Source organism: Paramormyrops kingsleyae, chromosome 1 (assembly GCF_048594095.1).
Source record: "Paramormyrops kingsleyae isolate MSU_618 chromosome 1, PKINGS_0.4, whole genome shotgun sequence".
NCBI classification, from domain to species: domain Eukaryota; kingdom Metazoa; phylum Chordata; class Actinopteri; order Osteoglossiformes; family Mormyridae; genus Paramormyrops; species Paramormyrops kingsleyae.
In genome coordinates this window covers 15,052,215-15,064,543 of record NC_132797.1, presented here as the reverse complement: position 1 = coordinate 15,064,543, position 12,329 = coordinate 15,052,215, and the positions used below count along the sequence as shown (strand labels likewise).

At 47.2% G+C, this 12,329-nt stretch overlaps 1 protein-coding gene across 1 annotated transcript in view; it reads left to right on the top strand.

Moving 5' to 3' along the window:
• Positions 1-12,329, top strand: part of LOC111851702 (thyrotropin-releasing hormone-degrading ectoenzyme) — a 98,563-nt gene that overhangs the window by 54,918 nt on the left and 31,316 nt on the right. The window contains exons 6-9 of the mRNA XM_023826857.2: positions 1,911-2,048; positions 2,500-2,565; positions 8,307-8,372; positions 10,890-11,077. Coding sequence (XP_023682625.1) covers positions 1,911-2,048; positions 2,500-2,565; positions 8,307-8,372; positions 10,890-11,077 — 458 coding nt within the window. The remainder of the gene's footprint in view (positions 1-1,910; positions 2,049-2,499; positions 2,566-8,306; positions 8,373-10,889; positions 11,078-12,329) is intronic.

Below are 12,329 nucleotides of genomic sequence, written 5' to 3'. Positions count from 1 at the left end.
CACTGCAATGCCATCTGACCCAGGGTGTCCTGTGTCTTGGGATTAGGTTTGTTGTGGCTCAACAACTGATAAATAATTTTTAAAGTAAATAAATAAAGCATATCTAATGCCGATGCTTTATGTTCCATTTGCACAGTACAATCGAAATGCTTGTTTTTGCATATCCCATCATGCATTGAGGCATACACACACATACAGCTGAGAGTGAAGCTTGGGGTTAGAGTGCAAGGTCAGCAATTTATGCATTTCTACGGAGGTTGAAGGTTTTGCTCTTGGGCCCCAGGATCTGAACCAGTAAACTTCTGGTACAGAGTCATAGCCTGCGGAACCACACACAGTGTGCCCCAAAAGCTATGCTCCAAATGCAAGGTTTGTGGGCCTCAGGCTCCAATTCACAACCCTGGGTTTACAAGGTCAGTGCTCTAACCACTGAGCTATGGAGCCTATCAGTATTGCACATGGATATTATCCAATACAAGCAGTTAATCTGAAGTCTATTCCATGATGAATAGGGAATGTGGCAGTCAGCCACTTGGATGGAGTGTCAGGGTATACAGTCACACACTCACAGCGGGTCAGACCTACACTGCATGTCTCTGGACTGCAGGAGGAGGAAGATAACATGCATCAAAAATATCAAAAAGTATTAGGCAACATCTTTTATGTAGCAGCTGTCATTGAACTCCATTGCCATTTGTGTGTAAGGCTTGGGTCTCAGGTGCAGTTGGATAGAAAGTGAAAGAGTTGCAAATAATTAATTAGAACTGAAATTATTTGAAAAGAGTGAAAGCAGCACACAGATAGAGATATTCCACAGAAGCAGAAGGATGGTAAACAGTGATAAATCTAAATCTGACATATTACAACACAAGCAGTATTTTTCTATGACTGTACATTGTGTATTCTCTTAAATATCTAGAAATGGGAAAAGGAGGGGCTTAGATGACATTTAAGAATCTAATCTGACATTTAGGAATCAGGGAATTATCATTTTAGCAGACGTGTAATTTCTGCTCTGCTGAATACCATCCTGTGGAGAGGTCTGTCTGTCGTTATTAGCTGACTGGCATGCAGGAGCAGATGACGAGGGAAATGGGCTCCTTGCAGATTGATTTTTTGATTTTTAAATGTAATTTCACCTCAGATTGCTTTGAGAAGAGTAGCAGATGTTTATTTTCTGGTTACGGGTGGTGGGGATGTGGTAATTCGTCCTGCGTACGCGGTGTGCCCAAAACTTGTGGCCATCCGAAGCCAGAGACCCAGACAGTGATATGCCTGCTCACCTGATCCAAATCCCCCCCCCCCCCCCCCCACGCAGCTTCCAGTGAGTCAGATTAATTCTTATTAGCAGCAAATGAGGCGTGTGGCTTACTGTGGCTTCTGGGGATGAAATCGGACTGGCTGCTCCAAGGGGTATGGATGACCCCGAGTTGAAAATGGAAACAAATCCTTGATTCTCATAGCAGAATAGCAGATGGTGTACCGAGAGCGTATGCAATGGGGCTCTCCCAGGGATGAAGTGCTCGGCAACAGTGTGTACAGGGGCGGGACCACAGGGGCGCTGGCCTGAACTGAAAGCTGATTGGCCACTGGAGTGTCCCCTCCCCTGTCACTCTCCAATTCAAAACATATCATTGGCTAATGATAAAATTGGCCCCTCTGCATGAATTATGGTTCCTCATATGCCCCCCACTTTAAAATAACCCTAGAATCACCCCTGTCACTCCCAGTTTAACCAGCAGTATCATTGGGGCCTGTATTTGCTCTGCAGGAATGTCTTATTCTCTGTGCTGTGAAAATGTTCCGCATCCTCACCTCTCAACTTTAGCAATCCAACACGTGGCACCATGAAGCCGGTCCAGCAGGGGATGACTCTATTCTCAGCCCAGCCTTCTGTCCCCCATGCCCAGGAAAAGCAGCGCTTCCTGACAGACGTCCTGCACGAGGTGATGCTGCTGGACGGCCTTGCCAGCTCGCACCCCATCTCCCAAGAGGTCTTCCAGGCCGCTGACATCGACAGGGTGTTCGACTGGATCGCCTACAAGAAGGCAAGGCTTCTGTTAAACCCTAGGGGTCTGCTGGAGGGGTGATGTTCTACAATCTTACATTAAAATTCATTGGCGGTCCACACACTTAATATTTATAAATAAAGGACAAACAGAACAAAAATAAAGCAAGGCACAAGGAGGGTAAAGCTAAACAGGGACACAAGGATAAACCATAACAGACACAAACAGCAGCCTGAAGAGCTACAAGATGGGTGGAGCAGGATGTCCAGCGACGCCTGCTGGCCAAATGGGGACAATGCACACAGGAGAGGGTCAGATGGCACCAACCCTGACAGTGGGGATGCTCAGTCATACCTAACAACCGTTCATATGGAAACTGGTCCGTTTTTACCAACAACGCTGCTGGGGAAGAGTTGGGGGAGGAGTGTGGACCTGCTGAGCAGGTACCAACCAGGTGACAGGTGTTTTTGCCCTTGTCTCTTTACTCCAGGGTGCCGCCCTCATCCGGATGCTGGCAAACGTCATGGGGCAGTCTGTGTTCCAGAGGGGCTTAAATGTAGGTAAAGAGCCTCGCTGTCCCGCAGCTATGTGTAATTAAGCAGTCCTGTTCACCTCTGAGTTAAATGTAGTAAAAGGGTCCCGTTCCTCACACCGTATAGTTAATGGGTCCTGTTCCCCTCTCTCTGTTAAATGTAGTTAAAGAGTCCTGTTCCCACTCTGTTAAATGTCTTTAAAGGATCCTGTTGTTTCTCTGTTAAATGCTTTTACATTGTCCCATTCCCCTCTCTGTTAAATATAAGGAAATGGCCCACTTCCCCCACACTGTTAAACGTAGCTGAAGGGTCCTGTACCTGCTCATTTTTGTGGTAGGCTTAAGGTCAGAATTCTTCAGATCGATGTATCGATGTACACCAGTGCAGGGCTCCGCTTTTGGGTGTAAAATAGGCAGGAGCTGAGATCTGGCTTGACCAGCCAGCTGAGGTGTGCTGCTCTCCACTCTGGCCTTTAGCAATTTCACTCTGGTCTAGCTGGACTTCCTGTCACTCTCTATTGTGGTCATTACTGAAAGTAATTACATTGAATGCACATGCACATGCACAAGCACATGCACATGCACACACATGCACCCCCCCCCCCCACACACACACATACACACACATACAGACACACGCACACACTCATCCACCTTCATTCCCACTTAATCTGGTGCTTTTCTCCCTCATTAGTTCCTTTGAACCGTCTGGTCAGCTGTGGAAGTTCACTCAGGCAGTCATCTTGGTTCTCAGTGAAATGTGCATTTACTTGTTTTCTTAGGTTTTAGCGCTGATGAGTTTCTTACTTCCTACTCGGTTTAATCTCTCTCTGTATGGCGACGGCTCCTCATCTGCACTGCGGAATTTAAGATTTCAGCTATGAAAACAGACTTCACTGGGCAGGATTAACAAATCAAACAGACGATCCTTCCCAAACATCACCGCACACTGCTTTGACGAGAGGAGAATGGGGATTGGGGGGTAGATTCTGGCTCATTGCGCTAAATGAACCTGACGGTAAAGAGAGTCCAGGCCAGGGCAATAGGAATTGTGTCACTTGAGATGAACTTCACCCCCACAACTGTGTAAACACATGCCGATCGACCTGGCAGTTTCATTTGGACCGGGAGATGGGCCCAATTCCTTGGGTGTGAGATGGGACCTTTCCGGAGTGGGACATTGCGCTAACCTAATGGATCACGGTGTTAAATAACACATATAACTAAAACATACTAGTATTAAAAGTTTTGCTATTTTATACTGCCAAAGCTTTCTTGAGTTTGCGGCTCTATTTTCTTGCGAATTTGCCAGCTTTTCTGCGGCTCGGTCTGATGCGTGTAACGCAGGAACGCGGGGATCTTGAAAAGGCTTCAGCACTTTGGGGAGATCAAGGCAAATTCAGCCATTCAGAAAAAAGCCCGTCAGATGACGCAAAATAAAGCAGCATTTTGGTTTTGTGTTTTGGGGAATAAGTTGCTGACTAACCATTAGTAACATCATCAGTGAGTGCTGTTTAGCGTGTTGCATAACAGTTACCATATTACTTATTCATAAAGTGAAGCATATTTCTTGGAATCCAGCGTGATCATGCACCGCTCCACACGAAAGAGCATGAAGACAGAATTCTTGCCTTAAACCACTACATGAGGTCATTGTTTTGCTGTTTGTTTTTTTGTTGCTGTTTGTTTTTTTGTTGAGTCTTTCGACAGAGTAATGCAAAACAAGGATACCAAACAGACACCAATCTCACTGCAGCCAGATGCTGCAGAGCTAGCTAGACCCAGGTGGGGGCTGATCTAGAATGTTTGTTCCCCCTGAAAGAGTATGTTGTGTACACGTGAGTGTAAACAGTCCCCACAGCAGCCAATGCTGCCGGGACAGTTACGTTTAGCATTTAGCCGTAATGGGGGTAATCTGTACTGCTTAATCTTGGTTGGATGGCTAAAAATATTTGCTGCAATTTAAGGTAAGATTATTAATCCATCTGTCTTCTAATCTCTTACGCAGGTTCAGCACATACATGCACACGCTATAGGAAAATTAGAGATGCTAGGTAGCCTTAGCATATGCATGTGGACTGGGAGATGAAGCAGATTCCATGAGGGAGACCCACACAACACGGAGAGGAGAACATGCAAGCTCCATATGTATAGCGTAGGTAGAAGCTTGCCTTGGGGGTGTGATGCAACAGCGCCGCCCTGAAGGTACGAGGCAGCAGTGCCACCGTGGGACTGGAAAATAACGTTAATGATGTTAATAACATGGAAAATAATGCTTGTTGATGCTACTGACATTTCCCCTGTTTTGCATGAGAACTCAGTCTCTAAACGTCGCTTCATTTTCTATCATGTGCCACTCAGGCACCCAAACCCCCCCACCCCCCCGGCAATGGCTGGTCATTTGGGGCCACTGGAATTGCCCGCATGCACGGAAGATGTTTATATTCCAGCGGGAGAGGTGCGTCGCACTACCGCTGACACCGTGACCTCAATTATCGCAATCCAGAATAAACGATTCTGCCGCAGCAGCCACATGCCATATTCGGGAGGGAGCACGAGCACTGACCTGCATGGGCCCCCTTCCTCTGGCTGGAATAACCGGACGAATAGGTGGAGAGGGGATTGCCCTCGTAACAAAATGTTCTAATCGCTTATCAAATCAGGCCAAAAGAGACCTATTGCCAAGCTCAGAACTGGAAAGTGAAATAAGCAATAAACTATAAATCATAAATATAGCCCCTAATATACCTTGATATGCCTCTGTTTTGCTTATAAACTGCAGTATAGATCTGCATTAAGCTTGGCAATGTGTTATGAAGGTTGCCCACGGATGCAGAATTTGCACTTACCAAGTATCTTAATAAGAATTTATACTCACCTGCAAGCTAATTATGGAGAGAGCAGAATCCAATCTAAACGTCTGTTATTTGAGTAATTTGTCTGGAGCTCGACTGATATTTTGATGCAAAAACTGACCAAATTAACTCAGTAAACCATCAAATCAATGTAAAAAGAAAACAGAACACTGCAGTGGCGAAGACAGAAAATGAAAGAGGCATGCAGATGACGCTTCTGGAGTGAGAGATGGGGTCTGACTAGTGTGTGGAGATGGTGTGATCATGTTTAATCCTCTAAGGTTTTGAAAGTGCACCATCATGCACCACCTGACTTTTATGTGCAGTTTCGGCCCACTGAACGAAGTCCCGTGCTAAGTTTGTCGTTAATCCGAACAGGGAGTACAGCGTAAATGGGTCACATTCACAGTCATCCCTGCAGAAAGTTAAAAGCTAAATTTGTCTCTGTACTGAGAATATCTTTGTGCTTTCATTTTCTGAGGTGGAAAATGTTCTCGTCCTACTGGGGTTGAACTCTAGGAAGGTGGAGGAAGTTGAGCAGGTCGCTGGGGTGATGGTCTTCTGGAGTGTGCCGCATGCTCTCCCCAGACAGGCACCGTGAGTGGAGAGCAGCCAGTGGAGTCTGGGAAGTCACAAGCGCACGTCAATCCCGCCTTTTTGAGGCAGCGCGCGTTTTGGAATTCCGGAGCATTCCTGGAGTGACTCTGGCTTTCTTGGATGGGGTTGGGGGGGTTGGGAGCTGCCCGTGGGGCCGGAAAAGCGCTGGTGCTCTCCCCTGCCGTGTGGGAAACCCTCAGACCTGCATGCCAGCTTCCTGCAGCCGGACTCCGGCACTGTGAGGATTTCATGTACCGAGCCGCAGTTTATTTTGGTCAGCGGGGATGCTGGCATGTGGGGGGGCGACGGGCATGTGAGACGGAGCTGCATGTTAGCGCTCCCGTTTTCCCCCATGCTGCGATGGCCGCCGGGATTTGGGCGGTGTTGACGCTGTGGGAAAAGGCAGTGACAGGCAGCTCCCGAGAGAGGCCCCCCACCCCTGCCAGTGCTGCCAGAGGGCAGCCGGTGGCTGACGGGGAAAAGTCAAAGTGTATGGGAGTGGGAGGGGGGTCTTAAAATAAGAGGTAGAAAGACAGCAGCGTGTGTGGCCTCCACCCTGATCTACCCCCCACAAGGGGGGGGGGGCTGTCTCTCAGCTGTTCCATGCAGAGCGCAGTGCTGCCTTTACGGCGTGATTCTCTCAGGCGTGGATGATTCCAGAAGCTCCCTGAATCTTTGTGGATGTGCCGATTGCAGAGTGAGGGGGGTGTCTCTGGTGGCCTTGTGCCAGTCCCTCGCTGCAGGGTGCTAGGTTCCTGTCACTGGTGGGGGGGGGGAGTGTTATGTGCAGTGCAGAGTCTAGCGAGTCCCGTGGGTTTCCTTTAACACTGGGGGGCGTTCAGCTGAAAGCGCAGCTGAAGGGAGCCCCGCCAGCGCTTCTGCGTCTCTGCTTCTGTCACAGCCCCCCCCCCCCACCCAAACGCTGTTTTTCGGTGGTTAAATATCTTAATTTCTGTGCTGTGTGACACACTGTGACACTTTGTTCCGGGAGAATAGCACTGGAATGAAATATTTTCACTAGGATACAAATAATGCCGAAATCTGCAGGGTTTCCCTTAACTGGGATGGTGAGCAGATCTGTGATACACAGGGCTTTTGCTTGTGAGACTGGGGGGGGCAGTGAAGGCGAGGCAGACGGGGAAAACAGGGCTGACAGAGGACAGGGAGGGGTAATAACATGCAGGCTGGCAGGCAATACTGGGGTTGGGGGTTAGGGCAGTGCAAGTTTAAATGATTGAGGGTGAAACGGGGCGTGTCATCTGTCTTTGCCCCACCCCCTAGCAAATCCACATCCTACCCCTGACAGCAACATCCGTTTATGTGACAAGGTTACAGGTTACAGGTACAAATCAAGGTAATTTTATAACATAATAGAATAAAATGCCTTTATTGCACAAGTACAACAAAATTCTTCCCACATCCCAGCTTGCTTTCCTATGAGACACACGGACATGTGCAGGTGAGCGTGAAGCTCGGGGTCAGAGTGCTGGGAGAGCCATTTATCTGGAGCCCCTGGAGTAACTTTCAGGGTAAAAGGTCTTTCGGGGTGAAAGGGTGACGGGCCTGATGGTGATATGGTTATTCTGACAGCCACGGGATTTGAACCCCTGACCTTCTGGTTATAAGCATGAAGAGCGAATTTGGTCAGCTCCATGGAGGAATGATATTGCTCAGTATCTAGTGTATTATATAACAACAGCAGCACAGCTCTGGAAATGACTGATTTGTTTACTGTTTCCTTCAACATATGTATATTTTACATTTACATTTCATATTGTTACATTTATATTGTTACATTTATATTGTTACATTTATATTGTTACATTTTATATTGTTACATGTAATGTTTTTATCTGTTTATGCTTTCCTGCTCTTTGCTCCCTGTGAAATGCCCTGAGTCCCTCTAGCAGAAAAGCACAGAAATATGAAACTCATCCATATGGGATATGAAGTGTGGCATTAGTGTGCTTAATGGCAGCGGGGATAGCGGGGGTCCGCCCCCAATGTGACAGAGAGGGGCGCTGGGGCGGTTTAAGCGTGCCGCTGCGGCTGCTACTTTAATCCGCTGTGTGTAAGCTGGCTTCCTCGTGGCTGCGGCCTCGCACCCGTCTTCGCTCCCCCAGAAGATTCCTGTAAATCTCCCGCAAACAGCTGGCCACAATTTGCATAAATCACACAGATGCTGTGCCGCGGATTAGCCGCGCCGGGTCGGGACGTCCCGAGAAGGGTGCTGGCAGCTGACGCCCGGTCCCTGTACATGTGATAAAGAGAGTCGCCGATTTATAATGTGAACGGCTCTTTTCTTCGTTGCAGGATTATCTGATGACACACATGTACGGCAACGCGGCGAGGGACGATCTGTGGAACAAGTTTTCCGAGGTAATGCGTCCAAGATTGTGTTAGTGAAACATGAGCGCGCTTTATGGAGAGCTCAGCCTTACAACGAGGTCTGCTTTGCACCCTGGACAGCAACATCTATAAGGTGGGCCAGTAATAACCAGAACACCAATCAGAAGAAGGAAAACAATGAGAGAATGTAAACAATAAGAATTGTGGTAACTGTGATGTCATAATGAAGGTGATTGAGTGGCTCAGTGGGGGGGCACTGAGGTTTCTCCATGGGTTTCCTCCAACAGTCCCAGGACATGCTCTGCGTTCCCCACAGTGTGTGCCCTGCATTGGGCTGGAACCCCATCAGGGACTCCCCCAGCATGTTATTGGGTCCAGGCACACCCCAATCCTATAAGTGCACAATCGGTTACAATAATACAGTAATAATAATAATAATAATAATAATAATAATAATAATATACTATTCATTTATATAGCACCTTTCATACATGAAATGCACTTCAAAGTGCTTTACATGTTGGGTAATAGTCAAGAAGGAAAAAGAGAAGAGGCATTAAGAATAACCAATTAGTGATATGGGTAACAGACACTGCAGAAAGGTCATGTAAAATGATCAAATAAAGCACACAACAGTCATACAGGATTAATGCAATAAAAGGTGAAATGAAAATTAAAAAAGGGATAAACAGATTAAAGAGTTAAATTAAAGTCCAATAAAAGACATTAAGGTATAAGATTAGAAAGGGACAAAATGTGAGATTTAAAAAAACATTACATAGATAGATAGATAGATAGATATAGATATAGAACCTCAGAACTGGAAGATCTTACATTCCTAGGGGGCGTGTAGATGGTTAAACGTGAGGTTCTGGGCCGTAAGAAGGTGTGAAGATGCGTTTGCTTTTGTGAGTTTTCTAGCTGCTGCGTTTTGAACAATCTGTGATTTGTTAGTGGTGTTACTGGGTAAGCTGGCAAAAATGGTGTTGCAATAATCAAGGAGACTAGTAATGGAAGCGTGCATTAACTTTATGTCCCTCCAATGGTAGAAAGCATCTTGGTAACAAATTGAATATGGCTTTTAAAATTCAAATCACAATCCACGATTACACCGAGATTTCTGACATGTGATTTAGACTGGGTCACTAGGCTATCCAGCTTTGATGTTACCTTCTCCCTCATTGCCTGGGGGTCTATAATTATCATCTCTGTTTTTTCTTCATTGACTTTTAGAAAGTTATTGCACATCCTCTCATTTGTAGTTGTTAAAGGAGCTAGTACTGTAAACGCTATAGTGGATAATGATCAGTGCTTTTAGTTCACATCCTTAGTGTGGTGTAAACTTTTAGCCAGTTCACAAATCCGCTGACATCAGTTGCCCGCGACAACCAGTCATTTGCCGGCTGCTGGAATCCAGGTCCGTCATTGGCTGTTAAAGGGATGTGGTTTGCCGCAGCAGCCTGACACGCCCCAAAGGCGGCGCTCAGCCACATTGTCGCACCCCAGTTCTCCTTGGCTCCCCTCCCCGTGTAACGATCTTATCCTGCAGCCCGTCGGTGCCCCAGGGAGCCGGGAGCAAGCTAGGCAGGCGGGCCTAAGTCTGTGTTCCTGCGTGCCGCTTCTGTGGGGTGTGTAATTTACTCACACCCTCATTTATCCACTCCATTTATTCACCCGTGAGGGCAGGGCCCGCGGAGGCGACAGTGCGTCACGGTGATTAAGAGGCCGGGCGCGCCATGGAACAGATAAATATTTATGGCCGTTTGTTTGTCGGTAAATATTTAAACACGGAGCCCTCTGCGGACGACACCGTGGGGCGACTAAGTGTTTCGGAACGTGGAGGGAGCCTGACATTTATTGACAAAAGAATTAATCAGTCGTCGTCCCGATGAAATAAAAACGAAGCAAAGCCTCCGTGAAGGAGCCCGACTCGCCCCCGAAAAAACCAGCAAATGAGACAAATTCGTTCATTATTTATTCATTATGCGAATGCATTGTTTTTTCTCTGTTTTCACTTTGCTGAATTATAGATAATCCTGCCCACGTGTTCAGTCTAATGCAGTGGCTACACAGAGCTGATGATTACAAACACCTGATAATTTATTTGCACCTATAAGCATCCATCCGTTCATCTTCCATAACAGCTTATTTATTAGAGAGTCGTGTTTGTGCCTATAATAATCATATTTAAATGAGACTGGTGGAGGATGGAGGCTTATGAAATGTTTGAATCCCATCATTTAATGTGGATAAACAGTCTTTATGCCTCTAATTAACTTGCAGTCTAAAGCACCTGAAACATGGTTCCATTATAGAGCCGGAAGTGGGACGCAAACCCCAACCGTAGAGGTGTGAGGTGACAGTGCTGCCCACTGAGTCACCCTCACATGTTTTGTAACGAGATGTTTGAAGTGAGTGTGGGTTTATAGTCATTCTCTGTTCCGCTGCACCCTGATATACTCATAGAATTACTTTTGACAGGGTTAAGCAGGCAGTTTTTTTGTTTAATTTTGTTGTTGGTAAACATCTGGCTGCTTGTCCCTCCAGGCCCTGCAGAGGGAGGGGAAGGAAATCAATATCAAGGAGGTGATGGATTGCTGGACATTACAGATGGGCTACCCCGTGGTCACCATCAGCAAGAACGACTCCCTGGACAACAGCGTCATCATCAGCCAAGAGCACTTCGTCTACGACGCGGACGCTAAGACCAGGAACCCGGGCGTCTTCAAGGCGAGGTATTGCCCCTAGGTGCCTTCAAGCACTGCCCGGCTCCTTCCCCAGGCACCAAGGCCCTTGTGGTGCTGTTGGTGCATCATTAATACTTCCGTTGAAGTATTTCTCAGTTTTTTCTGTGTTTTTCTTTGACTTTGTGAAACAGTGGTTTTTGGCATTTGAGAACGGGCCGGGTGGTACCGTAGCGCTACAGTCAGCAGGTTTGATGTTGTTTGCGTGGGCAGGAGCGAAAGTCAGTGAGAGAGAGAGGGAGGAGAGGCACTCATGGGAAGAGTGGATCTGGAAGAATATGGACCATAAGGATAAGCCAACACCGATCTGCTCTCCAAGTGGTTGAGGCAACATGTTTGTATCAGTCAGGCTTGATGTATCCATTCAGCTATGTTCTTCTGTCAGATTAAGCCACAGCGTGGAAATAACCTTAATTTGAAGGAATTAGTTTAATATTTCATTATGTCTAGGTGAATTATTGAGCATCATTTCTGGACCAGTTTAGGAATGGCTTGTTCGGGTCCTGGCTGAAGCGAAACAATGTAGAAATTGGAATCTCCTTCACTTACAGCACAGGCCCTTAAAAACACAGATATTTTAGGAAGCCTAACCGTCCACCTGACGGCATGTGAGATTCGGGTAAATCTCCATCCGTCGTGTTTCGGTTGGTCTGCTACTGTCACCCATCCGCATGTATAGACGTGATTGCTTGGAGATATTTCCGTGCTCGGGGGATGTTCACATCTGGGTGTCTTTCTTCTGGATTTCGCCTCCAGTTCTACCACCAGAGAATACTGCTGCTCCATAAACTGTCACCACCTCACTGGAGCAAAACCCTGATCAGTCACAGAGGATGCTGGGAATATTTGTTTATGTGGATTTTCACCTTCTTATTGGCTGGTTGATGGCTGATGCTCTAACTTTTTGCGAATCAAGGTGCCTATTTTATTCAGGATGAGGAAGTCTGGCTCTGCCAGAAGCAACTCAGATCTACACCTGACACGTTCTCCCCACGTCTCGTTTATCTGGATCCGCCGGGCAGCACGTGGTGGAGCCTCCTGCAGGTCCGCAAGCAGCGAGATGCGCCGCCCACAGTTCCGCTCTCCACGCTCCTGTCAGCCGCCACAGCGTGGATGCACACTTCCGCGGCGTCGGCCCCTATCCCCCCCGCAGTGTTCCCGGTCAGGGCCAGCAGTTAAGAATGAAAGGCTGTTTGGAAATCGATATGAAGTGGGCCCTCTCCGGCAAGCCTCCGGCATCGAG